This window comes from Aulonocara stuartgranti, assembly GCF_965226115.1.
Source record: "Aulonocara stuartgranti genome assembly, chromosome: 3".
Lineage (NCBI taxonomy): Eukaryota > Metazoa > Chordata > Actinopteri > Cichliformes > Cichlidae > Aulonocara > Aulonocara stuartgranti.
Genome location: NC_138941.1, coordinates 64,511,136 through 64,527,240, shown reverse-complemented (window position 1 = coordinate 64,527,240; position 16,105 = coordinate 64,511,136). Strand labels below are relative to the sequence as shown.

At 40.6% G+C, this 16,105-nt stretch overlaps 2 protein-coding genes and 1 long non-coding RNA gene across 3 annotated transcripts in view; 2 read left to right on the top strand and 1 right to left on the bottom strand.

Moving 5' to 3' along the window:
- Nucleotides 1–16,105, top strand: part of LOC309695753 (uncharacterized protein) — a 199,567-nt gene that overhangs the window by 159,044 nt on the left and 24,418 nt on the right. The gene's annotated exons all lie outside the window — the stretch shown is intronic.
- Nucleotides 5,101–6,592, top strand: LOC309696402. The gene is made up of 3 exons (XR_014273461.1): nt 5,101–5,250; nt 5,327–5,397; nt 6,142–6,592. It is a non-coding gene; the product is annotated as an uncharacterized lncRNA (long non-coding RNA).
- On the bottom strand, nt 11,434–15,379 carry LOC309695061 (Fc receptor-like protein 4). The gene is made up of 7 exons (XM_082515462.1): nt 15,162–15,379; nt 14,935–15,073; nt 14,115–14,231; nt 13,102–13,137; nt 12,653–12,904; nt 12,328–12,573; nt 11,434–12,241 (listed from the first exon to the last, which is right to left on the bottom strand). The coding sequence occupies exons 3-7, from the start codon at nt 14,143–14,145 to the stop codon at nt 12,003–12,005; spliced, it is 804 nt and encodes a 267-aa protein (XP_082371588.1). The 5' UTR covers nt 14,146–14,231; nt 14,935–15,073; nt 15,162–15,379; the 3' UTR covers nt 11,434–12,002.

The window sequence follows — 16,105 nt, the reverse complement described above, 5'->3', positions numbered from 1 at the left end:
GTGATGAGGCCGACTATTGCAGAGTCATCAGAGAACTTCTGCAGGAAGCACTGGGTGGAGTTGTGGGAGAAGTCTGCAGTGTAGATGGTGAAGAGGACCGGAGCCAGAACCGTTCCCTGTGGGGCCCCCGTACTGCAGACGACCCTGTCCGACACACAGCCCTGAGTCCTCACATACTGTGGTCGGTCGGTGAGGTAGTCCAAAATCCAGGTAGTGAGGTGATGGTCCACTCGATGACAACAGGGCAATTTGCAAAGTAGATATTTCATTTAAGGGAGGAAACACTACGAATATGCAAAAGCATTTGCTCACAAAACACGCGATGACACGTGTTTTTAATTCCGCTCCGGACTCGTGACTCTCAACCCAGCAGCAGCGCTAACGTTTGCACGTCCTCTCCCGTTAATGCGGCAGGTAAATAATCAACTAACAGTGCATATTATGTTAGCGCAATCTGCCTTATTACAAGACCTGCCATTACTGTACATGTAGGTGACCATGATGAGAGAGACAGACAGAGTCTGGCTGGCGCTCGCTGGCAGTTCTCGCTGCAGTCTACCGGTAGCGTCTCCTTTCAGGCCAGGATAGATGAATGTCACCGAGCAGTGACTCAGTTTGTGGTAAAAGGCTTGAACCCATTTGCCACAGCAGATGCCCCCGATTTTTGGTAAGTGAATGTGTTTAATTGTAGGCAGGGACATTACTGGATATTCTTGTGTAATTGCCACAGAACAATTTATGTTATACTTTGTTATTGCTACAGAAGAATATTTATTTTATTATTTTACATTTACAATTTTTTTCCTGGGGACCCTGTGACACCCCATTGAAGAGCTGTAGGCTGGATCTCTTAAGATCTCACTGTTGGGTTTGTAAGGCCATGTTACTCCTAAATTTCTATCTTGTTCAAAGAGAAGATATAAAACAAAGTTCTAAGCTAATCGACCTTAGTGTTCTCCTTTTTAAAAAAAAAAAAAAAAAAGAATCGATAAGAGAATCGATAAAGAATCGAATCGTTAAACAGAATCGAAAATGGAATCGGAATCGTTAAAATCTTATCAATACCCATCCCTACCTGTGAGTCAATCGTGCAATTTGAGCAGGAGCTGAATAACGTGACTGAAAAAAATCTCACAGTGTTGTGGAGTAGGGAAATTATTTTACTGCTATTGTTAAATAATAATATAATCTGGAGTTTATATTGCATTCAGAGGTTTAAACAGTGTGTCTTTCAGAAAGGCTAAAAGTCACAGGCTGACAGGAAACAGGCTTGCAGAGAGTTTGCAGAAGTGAAAGCAGAAAGTTATTTTGAGCAGCAGGCTAAGACGATCATTGCTTTAACAATGTAACACATAGCTTTAAGAAGGCCTTAAGGTTTTTTATGCATACAGTTATTATATTAACTTTGTATTTCAGGTGCAGTTATAACTATTTTGTATACATTGCATATCTGTGCTTATTTGAGTTGATGTTCAGGTTCTTTAAAGGTTTGAAGCTTCACTGGCGCGACTGTTCAGGTGATACATGTTGAGGGAAAACTAGAACATAGAAAGGATTGCAATACATGCTTACAAAACACTTATATCAGGTCATTTTTATATTAAACTTTAAGTAGAGGTTCTTAGTTAGAACATTTATTTAGTAGATGACATACACATAGTCTCAGTTAGGTTGTAACACATAAGGATGAGCCTCTGTCCTGGTGAAAGGTCAGAAGTGCAACAGGTGAATTGAGAAAGAGCATTTGAGGACGAGACACAGACAGTTAGTAGGTGAAGAGGTGACACAGAGAGCATGTGAGGTCGTGACACACACACATGAGTTAGATTTATTTAGAGGAGAGGGGTTAGTCATGTCTGGATTGTAACGGCGAAAGTGTCTCTGAAAAAGAGGAACCGTCCTTGTCGTCTCGGCAAGAAAGAGGAACAAGACAAGAACTGAAAGGTAGACAGGAAGTGCCAGGCATGAAAATAGAAGATGATGTTCTTTCGAACGGTGGTAAAAGTCATTGTAGTTTTGATATTGACGTATGTCTATATCCTGTCTGTGACGCATGAAGGGGCGTCAGTAAATCAAACCCTGATGCTATAAAAATCTGTGTATGCTTTGATTAAGTTGAAGACCAGTTCCTGTCTGCGAACAGAGCTGTTCTTCCCACACGTGTGTATTCATTAAAATCAATTGTTTGACCAAGAGCTTCTGGACCAATGGTTGTTTGTACTCTCCTTCCTCAATATTTTGAACCTTAACAGTGTCTGCCCAGCTTTAGGTGTACTGTCGTCCGAGACTTGCACCGCAGTGTCGGCGTTGGTTTCCCTGTTGGCCATGCTTTTTGTTGTGGTCATCTGTTGTCTTCCGGTATTTTCTCTGTAAGTGACCTTTCCTCGACCAATGAGATGAGCGGTAATCTGAATTGTCATACTCGAATTGTCATAAGTGTGCTGTCAGCTCATTGGTCACAAAGCAGGAGAGGGGCTGGGAATTATGTTTTCAAACAAAGCGTTAATTCCATAAACATTTATAGACTACTTTTGATTCTCACTGTATTACGGGACAAAGTGCGTCCCTTATTAGCTCAATACGGGACGTGTGCTTTTGTTTCTAAATACGGGATGATTCCGTTTTTTAAGGGACGGTTGGCAACCCTAGGAGTGATACATCTCCTATTGTAAGGCCTGCAGGTATCAAGCTTGTGACTTGATGTTCGCTCTCTCTGCGGCAGAGTATCACTTCCTGTTCCTGCTCAAACAAAGTGGTGTTTCTGAGTAGCTTATCTGCTCAGCAATTTAATCTTCACGTGCTTCATCCAAAGCACAATTTCTGTGTACCCACTCCCTAATTTATAGTCAATGTATTTACTCACTGTACTGTACTGTTTTGCTAGCTTAGCTCATAGCTGACTCGCTAGCACCATGGCTACTTTACCTGTCCTTCCTGCACTTTCCACTCACTGTGTCAGATGTTTAGTTACTCCTCGGCCTCCTTTAGAAGGAATGATACTTGTAACAGAGGTAGCATATTTGCATCTCTGGAGGCCAGGATTACTAAATTAGAGACTTTGCTTCGCACCCTTCATTCACCCATAGCTAGCATGGCCTTTGAATCTGGTGCAGCCAAAAATAGTGTAGGCCCCACTAGCTGTTCCAGGCAGACCCCAAGCAGCTGGGGGAAAAGGGCGGCTGGGCGATGGTGAGGATGAAGGATACTCTAACAGAAGCCCCAGGTGCACCACGAACCTGTTCATGCATAAATCCGCAGTAATGACACCCGGTTACACCAATCGGAGGTCACTAAAATCAATCAATGCTTCTCTGCAGCTTCTCTCCTCCTGCTACCCTTCAAAAAAAACCCATCTCCATAGAGACTGTGTCAGCTCCCAAACAGACAAAAAACTGAAAATCAGCAATAAACAAAAAAACAAAGAAAGAACAATACAGTATCCACATCTGAACCAAAGAGTAAAACAATGAAATGTGGATTATTAAATATTAGGTTTCTCTCCTCCAAGTCTTTTAGTACATGATTTAATAATTGATCGACAAATTGATTTACTTTGACTTACAGAAACCTGGTTGCAGCAGGATGATTATGTTAGTTTAAATGAATCAACACCCCCGAGTCATTCTAACTACCAGAAATCTTGAAGCACAGGTCGAGGGGGCGGTGTGGTAGCAATTTTTCACACCACCCTATTAATCCACCAAAGACCAAGACAGACTTTTAATTCACCTGAAAGCATGAATCTTAGCCTTGCCCACCCCAGCTGTAAAACTCAGAAACCAGTCTTACTTGTTACCATCTATCGTCCACCTGGGCCTTACACGGAGTTTCTGATTTCTCCGACTTTTTAGTTCTCAGCTCAGATAAAATAATTATTGTGGGTGATTTTAACATCCATGTGGATGCTAAAAATGACAGCCTCAACATGGCATTTAATCTGTTATTAGACTCAATTGGCTTCTCTCAAAATGTTAAAGAACCCACCACTTTAATCACACTCTAGATCTTGTTTTAACATATGGCATAGAAACTGAAAATTTAACAGTGTTTCCTGAAAACCCTCTCCTGTCTGATCATTTCCAGATAACATTTACATTTACAATAATTGATTACACAGGGGTGGAGAGTAGACTTTATCACAGTGGTTGTCTTTCTGAAAGCGCTGTAACTAAGTTTAAGAATATAATCCATCCACTGTTATCATCTCCAATGCCCTGTACCAACACAGAGCAGAGCAGCTACCTGAACGCTACCCCAACAGAGGTCGATTATCTTGTTAATAATTTTACCTCCTCACTACGTACGACTCTGGATACTGTAGCTCCTGTGAAAACTAAGGTCTCTAATCAGAAGGCAAGGCAAGTTTATTTGTATAGCACAATTCAACAACAAGGTGATTCAAAGTGCTTTACAGAGACATTAGAAACAAAAACAAATAAAAAGCATGATTTAAAATTGATTAAAACAAGCAAATAAACTAACTAACTAATTAACAAACAAACAAACAAACAAAACAGTATATAAAATCAAAACAGATTAAATCAGAACAGTAGATAAAATCAGTAGTTAATGTAAGTTTTGAAATTTAAGCTTAAAAGTGTGGATTTGGTGCTTTATTCAAATGCAGCTGAGAACAGGTGAGTCTTCAACCTGGATTTAAATAAACTGAGTGTTTCAGCTGATCTGAGGCTTTCTGGGAGTTTGTTCCAGATATAAGGAGCATAAAAGCTGAATGCAGCTTCTCCGTGTCTGGTTCTGACTCTGGGAACTGATAAAAGACCGGATCCAGATGACCTGAGGGATCTGGAAGGTTCATACTGGGTCAGGAGGTCATTGATGTATTTTGGTCCTAAACCATTCAGAGCTTTATAGGCCAGCATCAGAACTTTAAAGTCTATCCTCTGACGGACAGGCAGCCAGTGTAAGGACCTCAGAGCTGGACTGATGTGGTCCACTTTTTTGGTCTTAGTGAGGACTCGAGCAGCAGAGTTCTGAATGAGCTGTAGTTGTCTGACTGATTTTTTCGGTAGACCTGTAAAGATGCTGTTACAGTAATCAAGCCTACTAAAGATGAATGTGTAACCCACATCAGATTTGTGGGTTGTGCTGCTGCATAAGGTTGGAGGTGTAATTTTCCCTCCCCGCCGCTAGGAGGCGAGTATGCCTTGAGATGACTTTCTGTTAGTCAACATTTCCTGTTGTGGAAGCCATTACTCACGAGGCAACCGCCAAATTAGCTGAAAGATCCTGGTAAGAAAAACTGAAATAAAAGTTAAATTCGCAATTTATCTTCACATACTAGCTGTTAACAGATGGCTATTATTAGGATCTGAGATCTGTGAAATACGGCCGTGGGAAGCTGCGTCAGCTGGACGAGCTATCTCACCACGAGCTCCGGTAAGGGATGCTACATGAATGTTAGCACAATAAAGACATGTAGTTGACTGCTGTCAATATATTTTCTGCTTTAAAAAATAAAACCAGTCGGAGTTGTGATATTTATGTTTAAAGTACTGTAAGATCACTGATGTGCAGATGTTTAATTTTAAGTGCTAAAGTATACATTAGAATGTGCCCAGCTAACCGCTAGTATTAAGTTACTGCTTAGCGATCTTTGTGTTCTAACATTACTGTGATTCATCTGAGTTTGTTAGCTTTCCAAAACGTTGGAGAAGCAGTAATATTGTCATGTAGTGCTTAAATGCACCCTTTCAGTTTTGTTGACTTAGAAGTTAATTCATTTGATGAAGATGCAAAAAGTTCATAAAATGTGATTATAAAATGTGAGGGATCTCATTACTCTGTTGATGTATTAATGTTTAAAGAAGTTGATATATTTTTCTGAGAAATAATTCAGGTTGAAATATCTGAAAAAAGAAGAACAGTTAAAAGCAAGCTGTTAAAAGGATAAATATGGGAGAGTGAATCTTATAAGTTTATTTATTCCCAAAAGGGTAAATATAAGGTATATTTTCTGTTGCACTAAGACCTTGTGTGATGTAACTCAAATTATTTTAGGATGGTTGAGACATTGTATAACTAAAATAATTTGTTATACTTGAGCAATACTTGACTGAAAGATGAGTGATGGAAAAAGCATAGATAAAATAGTAATGTATGCACTCTGCACTGTGTGCATAGATTGGTTTTTGACCAGGACTGGATCATTTGAGATCTGAACCCTGTGGGTTCAGTGGCGAGCCAATCCCAAGAGAGTGACTGTCGACGGACCCGAGTGCGGTGTGGCCAGCCGTGGGATCCATCTTCAGCGAACCTCAGGACTATTACTACCTTCCTTGATACAGATAAGACTAACACTTTAAAAATCTACCCGGGTAGTGTTAGAACCAATGGACAGAAACACACACACACACACAAGGAACTCTAATTTCTCTTTCTAAAGAGAAGTGGACTGAGCAACGGGAGCGGAAGCTCTTTAATTGAAACTCTTTGGAGAATTTCCTTAAAGAGGATGTTGTTTTGATTTTATTTTTGGGCCCTTTAATGTGCGTTTGTGCACTGTAGGAAGCCGGCTTTAGACAGGCAGGGTTTGTAAACTTTACAACTTTCAATACAGTTTCTACTCAAATCACATCTATTCTATCATTGTGTGGTTCCTTCTCTGCTGATCCTTTCAAGGCTCCATAGTCTTACCTAGAACTTTCTGATACTGGTCCAAAGTCGTTGAGACAATAATTTAATGCATATCTCATGTTGTTTAATTGTAATACCTGTTACAAATGCATGGACTAGTTTTTCCAGGTCCTGTTGAGACATCAGATCTTTTATCCTTGAAATATTCTTGAGGTGATAGTAAGCTGACTTTGTTATTGTCTTAATGTGTTTTTCTAAGTTTAGGTCTGCATCCATCACTACACCCAAATTTCTCGCCTGGTTTGTGGTTTTTAGATGTATAGATTGAAGTTCTCTGGTGACCTGTAATCGTTTTTCTTTGGACCCAAAGACTATTACCTCAGTTTTGTTTTTGTTTAGCTGGAGAAAATTGTGGCACAACCAGTCATTGATTTCCTCAATGCATTTACCAAGAGCCTGCACAGGGCCTTGGTCTCCTGGTGACATTGTGATATATATTTGTGTGTCATCTGCATAGCTGTGATAGTTTATTTTGTTGTTGTTTATAATCTGTGCCAGTGGGAGCATGTAAATGTTAAACAGAAGGGGTCCCAAGATGGAACCTTGGGGAACTCCACATGTGATACTTGTCTGCTCAGATGTGAAGTTACCTATTGATACAAAGTATTTCCTGTTTTCTAAGTATGTTTTGAACCAGTTTAGTACAGTTCCTGAAAGACCTGCCCAGTTCTCCAGTCGTTTGAGTAATATGTTGTGGTCAACTGTATCAAATGCTGCACTGAGATCCAGTAAAACTAAGACTGACATTTTTCCACTGTCTGTATTCAGACATATGTCATTAAACACTTTGGTCAGAGCGGTTTCAGTGCTGTGGTTCTGTCTAAAACCTGACTGGAAGGCATCGTAGCAGTTATTCTGTTTTAGGAAGTAACTGAGCTGTTGAGAAACTGCTTTTTCAATGATCTTACTTAAAAATGGGAGATTTGAGATCGGTCTGTAGTTGTTCATTTGTGTCTTGTCAAGATTGTCCTTTTTCAGTATAGGTTTAATTACAGCAGTTTTTAGTGATTCTGGAAACACACCTGATAATAAAGAAAAGTTGACGATCTGTAACAGGTCTGACTCTAAAGTCTTTGAGACCTTTTTGAAAAAACATCTAAACAGCAGCAGGAGGAGTTCAGTTGACCTAAGATGTCCTCCAGGTCTTTGCTGTTAATAGGTTTAAACTGTTTCATGGTATTTAAACAGTTTTTTGGTGGACACAGTACATATCCTGGATCTGCTGTTGATGTACCAGTTGCTTGTCTAATTTTTTGGATTTTTTCAGTGAAGAATTTGGCAAAGTCATTGCAGGCCATGGTCGAATGAAGTTCAGCTGCCACTGACACAGGAGGGTTTGTTAGCCTGTCGACTGTAGAAAATAAGACCCGAGCATTATGGCTGTTTTTAGTGATGATGTCAGAGAGGTAGGACCTCCTTGCATTCCTCAGTTGTAAATTATAATTGTGAAGTTTCTCTTTATAAATGTCATAATGAACCTGGAGGTTTGTTTTTCTCGATCTGCGCTCAGCTTTCCTACACTCTCTTTTTTCATTTTTCACCAGTGTGGAGTTTCTCCATGGAGACTTTTTCCTTCCAGAGATAACCTTCACCTTAATGGGAGCAATAGTGTCCATTACATTTAACATGTTAGCATTGAAGCTATTGACGAGCTCATTGACTGACCCTCTGGACAGGTCAGGTGTTAATGGGAAGACCTGGTTAAAAATTGCACTACTGTGTTCAGTTATACACCGTTTTGTGATCACTGTTGTTGATATATTTGTGTGGGCTGAGATTTTACTTTCAAAGAAAACACAGTAATGATCAGACAGGCCCACATCAGACACAGTAACCTTTGAAATGCTCAGGCCTTTGGAGATCAGTAGGTCAAGAGTGTGTCCTCTATTATGTGTGGCCTCTGTTACATGCTGAGTCAGCCCAAAGTTGCCCAGAGTGTTACTCAGGTCTTTAGTCCCTTTGCCCTGAGGGTTGTCCACATGGATGTTAAAATCCCCAACAATAATTACACAGTCAAAGTCAACACAGATCACAGACAGCAGTTCACTGAGGTCATTAAAAAAAGTCTGTGCAGTATTTGGGAGGCCTGTAAACATTAAGAAACACAACTTTGGATGGGGCCTTCAGCTGTAAAGCCACATATTCAAAAGACTGAAAACTTCCAGGAGATAGCTGCTTACATTGAAATGATTCATTAAATAAGACAGCAACCCCTCCTCCTCTCCTGCTCACCCTGGCCTCACTGATAAAACTGTAGTTAGGAGGGGTCGTCTCGATGAGAACAGCTCCGCTGTTACTTTGGTACCTGACTCCGTGTTATAGATCTCAAACATGTAGCCTAAAGCAGATGACTCGTAAGCTGGAGAGGAAATTGCGTGTCACAAATTTAGAGGATCATCATTTAGCCTGGAGAAATAGTTTGTTGCTTTATAAGAAAGCCCTCCGCAAAGCCAGAACATCTTACTATTCATCACTGATTGAAGTAAATAAGAACAACCCCAGGTTTCTCTTCAGCACTGTAGCCAGGCTGACAGGCTACAGAGCTCTATTGAGCCAACCATCCGTAAACCATAACGTTAACTAGTAATGACTTCATGAGCTTCTTCACAAATAAATTTTTTATAATTAGAGAAAAAATTACCAATAATCATCCCAAAGATGTAATATTATCTACAGCTACTTTTAGTACCATTGATATTCATTTAGACTCTTTTTTCCCAATTGATCTTTCTGAGTTAACTTCAATAATTATTCCCTTCAAACCATCAACGTGTCTTTTAGACCCAATTCCTACAAAATTGCTCAAAGAAGTCCTGCCATTAATTAATTCTTCAATCTCTAATAATCGGCTATGTACCACAGGCCTTCAAGCTGGCCGTAGTTAAACCTTTACTCAAAAAGCCATCTCTAGACCCAGCAGTCTTAGCTAATTATAGGCCAATCTCCAACCTTCCTTTCATATCAAAAATCCTTGAAAGAGTAGTTGTCAAACAGCTAACAGATCATCTGCAGAGGAATGGTTTATTTGAAGAGTTTCAGTCAGGTTTCAGAGCTCATCACAGCACAGAAACAGCTTTAGTGAAGGTTACAAATGATCTTCTTATGGTCTCTGACAGTGGACTCATCTCTGTGCTTGTCCTGCTAGACCTTAGTGCAGCATTCGATACTGTCGACCATAATATCCTATTAGAGGGATTAGAACATGCTGTAGGTATTACAGGTACTGCACTGCAGTGGTTTGTATCATATCTATCTAATAGACTCCAATTTGTGCATGTAAATGGAGAGTCCTCTTCACACACTGAGGTTAATTATGGAGTTCCACGGGGTTCAGTGCTAGGACCAATTCTGTTTACATCATACATGCTTCCCTTGGGCAGCATCATTAGAAGACACAGCATACATTAACACTGCTATGCAGATGACACCCAGCTCTATCTGTCCATGAAGCCAGGTAACACACACCAATTAGTTAGACTGCAGGAATGTCTTAAAGACATAAAGACCTGGATGGCCGCTAACTTTCTGCTTCTTAATTCAGATAAAACTGAGGTTATTGTACTCGGCCCTGAAAATCTTAGAAATATGGTATCTAACCAGATTCTTACCCTGGATGGCATTACCTTGGCCTCCAGTAATGCTGTGAGGAACCTTGGAGTCATCTTTGACCAGAATATGTCCTTCAATGCACATATTAAACAAATATGTAAGACTGCTTTCTTCCATTTGCACAACATCTCTAAAATTAGAAATATCCTGTCTCAGAGTGACGCTGAAAAACTAGTTCATGCATTTATTACTTCCAGGCTGGACGACTGTAATTCATTATTATCAGGAAGTCCTAAAAATACCCTGAAAAGCCTTCAGCTAATCCAAAATGCTGCAGCAAGAGTCCTGACAGGGACTAGAAAGAGAGAGCATATTTCTCCTGTTTTGGCTTCCCTTCATTGGCTTCCTGTTAAATCCAGAATTGAATTCAAAATCCTGCTCATCACATACAAGGTCTTAAATAATCACGCCCCATCTTATCTTAATGACCTTGTAGTACCATATCAGCCTATTAGAGCACTTTGCTCTCGCACTGCTGGCCTACTTGTTGTTCCTAGAGTATTTAAAAGTAGAATGGGAGGGAGAGCCTTCAGTTTTCAGGCCCCTCTTCTGTGGAACCAGCTTCCAGTTTGGATTCGGGAGACAGACACAATCTCTACTTTCAAGATTAGACTTAAAACTTTCCTTTTTGCTAAAGCATATAGTTAGGGCTGGACCAGGTGACCCTGAATCCTCCCTCAGTAATGCACAATAGACGTAGGCTGCCGGGGGATTCCCATGATGCATTGAGTTTTGCCTTTCCAGTCACCTTTCTCACTCACTTTGTGTTAATAGACCTCTCTGCATTGAATCATATCTGTTATTAACCTCTGTCTCTCTTCCACAGCATGTCTTTCATCCTGTCTTCCTTCTCTCATCCCAACCGGTCGCAGCAGATGGCCCCACCCCTCCCTGAGCCTGGTTCTGCCGGAGGTTTCTTCCTGTTAAAAGGGAGTTTGTCCTTCCCACTGTCGCCAAAGTGCTTGCTCATAGGGGGTCATATGATTGTTGGGTTTTTCTCTGTATCTATGAAGCGCCTTGAGGCGACTTTTGTTGTGATTTGGCGCTATATAAATAAAATTGAATTGATGTTCTCCTTTATCTCATAGTGGACAGAAATTATTTTTTGGAGTGGCACAAATAATTTGCGTGGCATCAAATCTGATTGTTCAAAAAATGGTTTGAAATATTTATTTTAAAAAAACTGCCTCGGCTGCATTTTTAGGTAAACAGCTGCAAAAAACTTGTTGCAAAACTGTTGTAACTTTTTGAAGTAGTAACTATATAATTAATTGCCCAACATTGGTCATTATATTCTGTATTTTGCAGACGGAGAGTCCTGGGAGACTCTCTCCAAGACCACAGACTCATAATACAAGTCAGAGCTTTATTTAAAAAAAAAAAAAAAGAAAGTTGAACTCCAATTTTGAAAACACAAGTTATTTTTTACTTCCAATACTGTTAACACACTACACAGGTCATGAACAAGATTTTTTAAATTTTCATTGTAAGTGGGCTAAAGTTAATTAAAATTAGTAATGTTTATTAAATTAAATTAAATGTAAATGCTGTGTTTTGATTATTTTAACCATGTAACTTGGATGGATTCGATGCTGGCGTGACCACAGTGGACACGTCTGCTGTTGCTCACAGTGGCCCAAGGGATCGCTCAGGGAGTTTGTGTGTTCGCTCAGATACATGAAAAATTAGAGGGAACATTGGTTGTTACTGTGATCATCATGAATGCGAAATTTATTCTACTAAACAAACACAGACATAAAAGATAAGGAAGTCTGAGTCTCACCTTCAGGTTTCCTGTGAACACATCGTCTCACCAGCAGAACCAGTAGAACCACAACACAGACTGATCCAACACATGACAACACAGAGAGAACAGGAGGAGAGAGTGATGGAGGAAGAGTGATGGAGGTGGAACCAGGAGCAGAGGTGGATGTAGGTGGAGGTGTGGGTGTAGGTGGAGGTGTGGTGGTGTGTTCCCCTAAAATAAAGCAAACACAGTCATTAAGTTGTTGTCACATTGTGAATGTTGAAACCTGCAGAAACACAGACAGGTGAGTGTGTCACCTGTGACAGTGATCCAGCTGGATGGAGACTCTCCATGACCGCTGATGTCACACTTGTAGAGGCCTTCATCAGACCTGGAAACATGCTGGATGGTCATGTGACCTGTAGGCTGCTTCCTGATGAGGGAGCCATCTTTATAGAAAGCAGCTGGGAGGTTGGAGGGAGTGGTCTTTGTTTTACAGAGCAGAGTGACGTCATCTCCCTCCATCACAGGGAGGACAGGACTCTGCAGGATCACTGATCCACCTCAACACAGAGACAAACTACAGCATTTCATCCATTTACACACAGCTTCATCAACACTAACTCCACACACTCAGCTTACCAGTGACTGTCAGGTTAACCATGTTACTGATGGGACCCTCTCTGGACTCACACCAGTAAACTCCACTGTCCTGAGGGAAAACAGTGATGTCACAGGAAGAACCAGACCATCTTCCCCACCCATCTCCACACTGAGTGATCTTATTATTGGTCCTCAGAGTCCATCCAGCAGAGCTGTCGTCCTCCTCACAGCTCAGAGACACAAAGTCTCCTTTAAAGAACTGAGAGCTGCTGGGACTCACAGTCAGACGAGCTGTGAGGGTTACAATGAAAGACTGTTGAAATTTTATATTTTATAACTTCTGTCTTAGACAGTCATTAAAAATGCACTTTGCTTTGTCAATTTTATGTCTGTGATCCATTCTTAAATTCAATCAGGTCATATCAGTTTATATCATTATTTCATATCAATTTATCAGGTTTAAACTGTGACAGAAGAAGGTTACTGACCTTGGTTTGTTGTGCAGCTCAGCAGTGAAATCAGAACTAAAGAGAAATGACACTCAGGTTGATTTGAAGTCAACACAAAGAACAAGTTGTCCTAGCACACAAGCAGCTGACAAACTGTTTGGGAGGTAACACAAACAACCTGACAAAGACGTAATGAAAACACACAGGCCAAATACACACAGGAGGTGATCAGGGGAAATTGAAACACATGAGGAAACAGCTGATGCAAACATTATGACGATGATGAAAAGTAACGCTAAGCACAATGAACATAACAATGAGACTTTCAAAATAATACAGCAAACATGAGACGACGTCAACATGACACTTGACAACAGGAAAGATGAAACATGACAAGTTTAGACACATGAACCAACAAAAGAGAATTAAACACACAAAGGTATCTAATAAACAAAGAACTATAACTAATAAACCTAGGAGCTTAAGATGACTCGATGAACTTGAACACAAACCATGAATATCAAAATATAAGGAAACTCAAAACACCAGCTCACTCGACCCAGGACTGTGACAAATGGGAGGGAGAGCCTTCATTTTTCAGGCCCCTCTTCTGTGGAACCAGCTTCCAGTTTGGATTCGGGAGACAGACACTATCTCTACTTTGAAGATTAGGCTTAAAACTTTCCTTTTTACTTTAAACATATGCTTAATTTTAGATCAGGTGACCCTGAATCTTACAATAGGTTTAGGCTGCTGTGGGATTCCCATGATGCATTGAGTTTTTCTTCTTCAGTCACCTTTCCTAATCAACATGTGTTAATAGACCTCTCTAAATTGAATCATTACTTATTATTACTCCCTGGCTTTCTTCCACAGCTGGTTGTGGCAGATGGCCGCCCCTCCCTGAGCCTGGTTCTGCCGGAGGTTTCTTCCTGTTAAGTTTTTTCTTTCCATCTGTCAACAAAGTGCTGCTCATAGGGGTCATCATCAGCTATCAGGAGAGCAGACAGTCAAAGTACAAGAATTCAAACAAACACAGAGATTCTACTTACAGAGCAGACACAGCACAGATGTTTCCTTCATCGTCCTTCTCACTCATTTCAGCTTTTTGTCATTTCTCTCACTGACACCAAGTAAAGCCCGCCCTCTTCCTCTGAGCACCAGCTTTTCTATTGGTTCAAACACAGAGGAGGTAACTCATGTTATGCCTTGTCTAAAGATAGAAGTGAATAGAATTATTTAAATATTCACATCAGTGAAAAAGCTCAAGTGTAGTTTTTTTTTCTGGAAATACTTTGAAATAAAATGCTGTGGCTTAAAGTTGCCACACTAACACACACGACCAGAAGATCATAACTGTTTTAAGATCATCTGATTATATTTCATAACTGTCATGGAACATTTATTCTCCCAAATCATTTATAATTATGGCCACTAGTGAGCGGTGTTTGACCTTAAAGTCTTTAAAGATACAAGCAAATTGTCAGTGATGCTTCTAGTTTGTTTTACCCAGTTGTCATTAGACTCACTTCCTTCATTTTTACATGTATTATATTGCATTACTTTTTAATTAGGTAATGGGGCTACATTAGAGAGCTTTAAGGGGGCTTTACTGTGAAAATGTTGCAGGTTGCACGATGATCCGATAGCAGACAGATGAGGCTGATATGATGATAATGATTTTAGAATATGTTCATAATCTTTTTTTTTTCTTTTTTTTTTTGCCTGTCCTGTTTGGTTGTTTTGCTATCAGAATTATTGTCTAAAGGCGAGGGAAGATGCCCAACGGATTTACTTTACCAAATTGACCATCCCAGCCTTGCCTCAAGCGCAGAGCAGGTTGACGTCTCAGAACACGATTTATTTACACACCAGTGCAATAATATATACAGTGACGGGGAAAATCCAGGGGATTAGGGGAAGGCTCTCTCTCTCACACGCTCGCTCACGTCCTCTCATCCGATTCACACACGTTCGTACCGCGGGGAGGTCACAGGTCCGGGAAGATAAACTGGAACAAGAAGGGGAGAAATCACTAACAAATCACGAAGGTAGGGCGTAAAGGTATAAGACCACGGGAGCTGGAAGGAAAGACTAACGTCAGAAGCACAATCATCCAGCGATGAGGGGATCTGTGGCCCAGCCTCAAATAGTAGATGGGTAATCAGCTGATCGCCAACAGCTGTGTGAGCCAAGGGCAGGAGCCAGCTGTGAGCTCCGCCCAGGCAGAGAGGTAGGGGAGAGAGAGAGAGAGAGAGAGAGAGAAAGCAAAAACACAAGTGTAGCCTTGTGAGGCCGGCTGGGCAGGCACAGGGACCATGACTTGTCTAAAGGCAAAGAAAGATGCCCAACGGATTTACTTTACCAAATTGACGATCCCAGCCTTTCCGTAATGGTCCATTTGATTCACCTTTTATTGTTTATTTTTTTATTTTTTTATTTTCACTTGCTAGATACGGGACAGACTTGAATGAGGAAAAGAAAAGCGAGAAAGGAAGAAAGAGGGGAAAACAGCAGAGAAGAGAGAGGGAGATAAAGGGCAAAAAAACAAAAACCAACTAAATAAGCAGACAAAAAAAAAATACTTATATCAATCACCTGGATCACCCGTTGAGAACGAAAAGAAAACAAGCAGAAGAAAAACGAGAGCAATAGAATAAACAACATCACAATGATATATGGGAATATAACAGTAAATACTAAATATTAAACATTATTGTGCAGCAAGTAAGATCGACAGGACACAGTGTGCTTTGAGGTAGGAGCCAAAAAGGGTGTAGTTTGTGTGTGTGAGCACCCGTGTGTACACCTGTGAGCATGGGCGCTGTTGTGGATAGGCGTAGCTTTGGGTCACGTGGTGTCGGTAATAGTAATAGTGATTGCTATATCACCTGTTCACGGCCCGAGGGAAATTTTGTGAATGAGTGGGTGATGGGGGAAGTCGACTTTTGCTGACCGCTCAAGCTTTGAATGATTTGATCACTGTTTTTCTACGGATTTTAAGGATTTGATAACAAATAAAGGAGTTTTAACCTGGAACTTT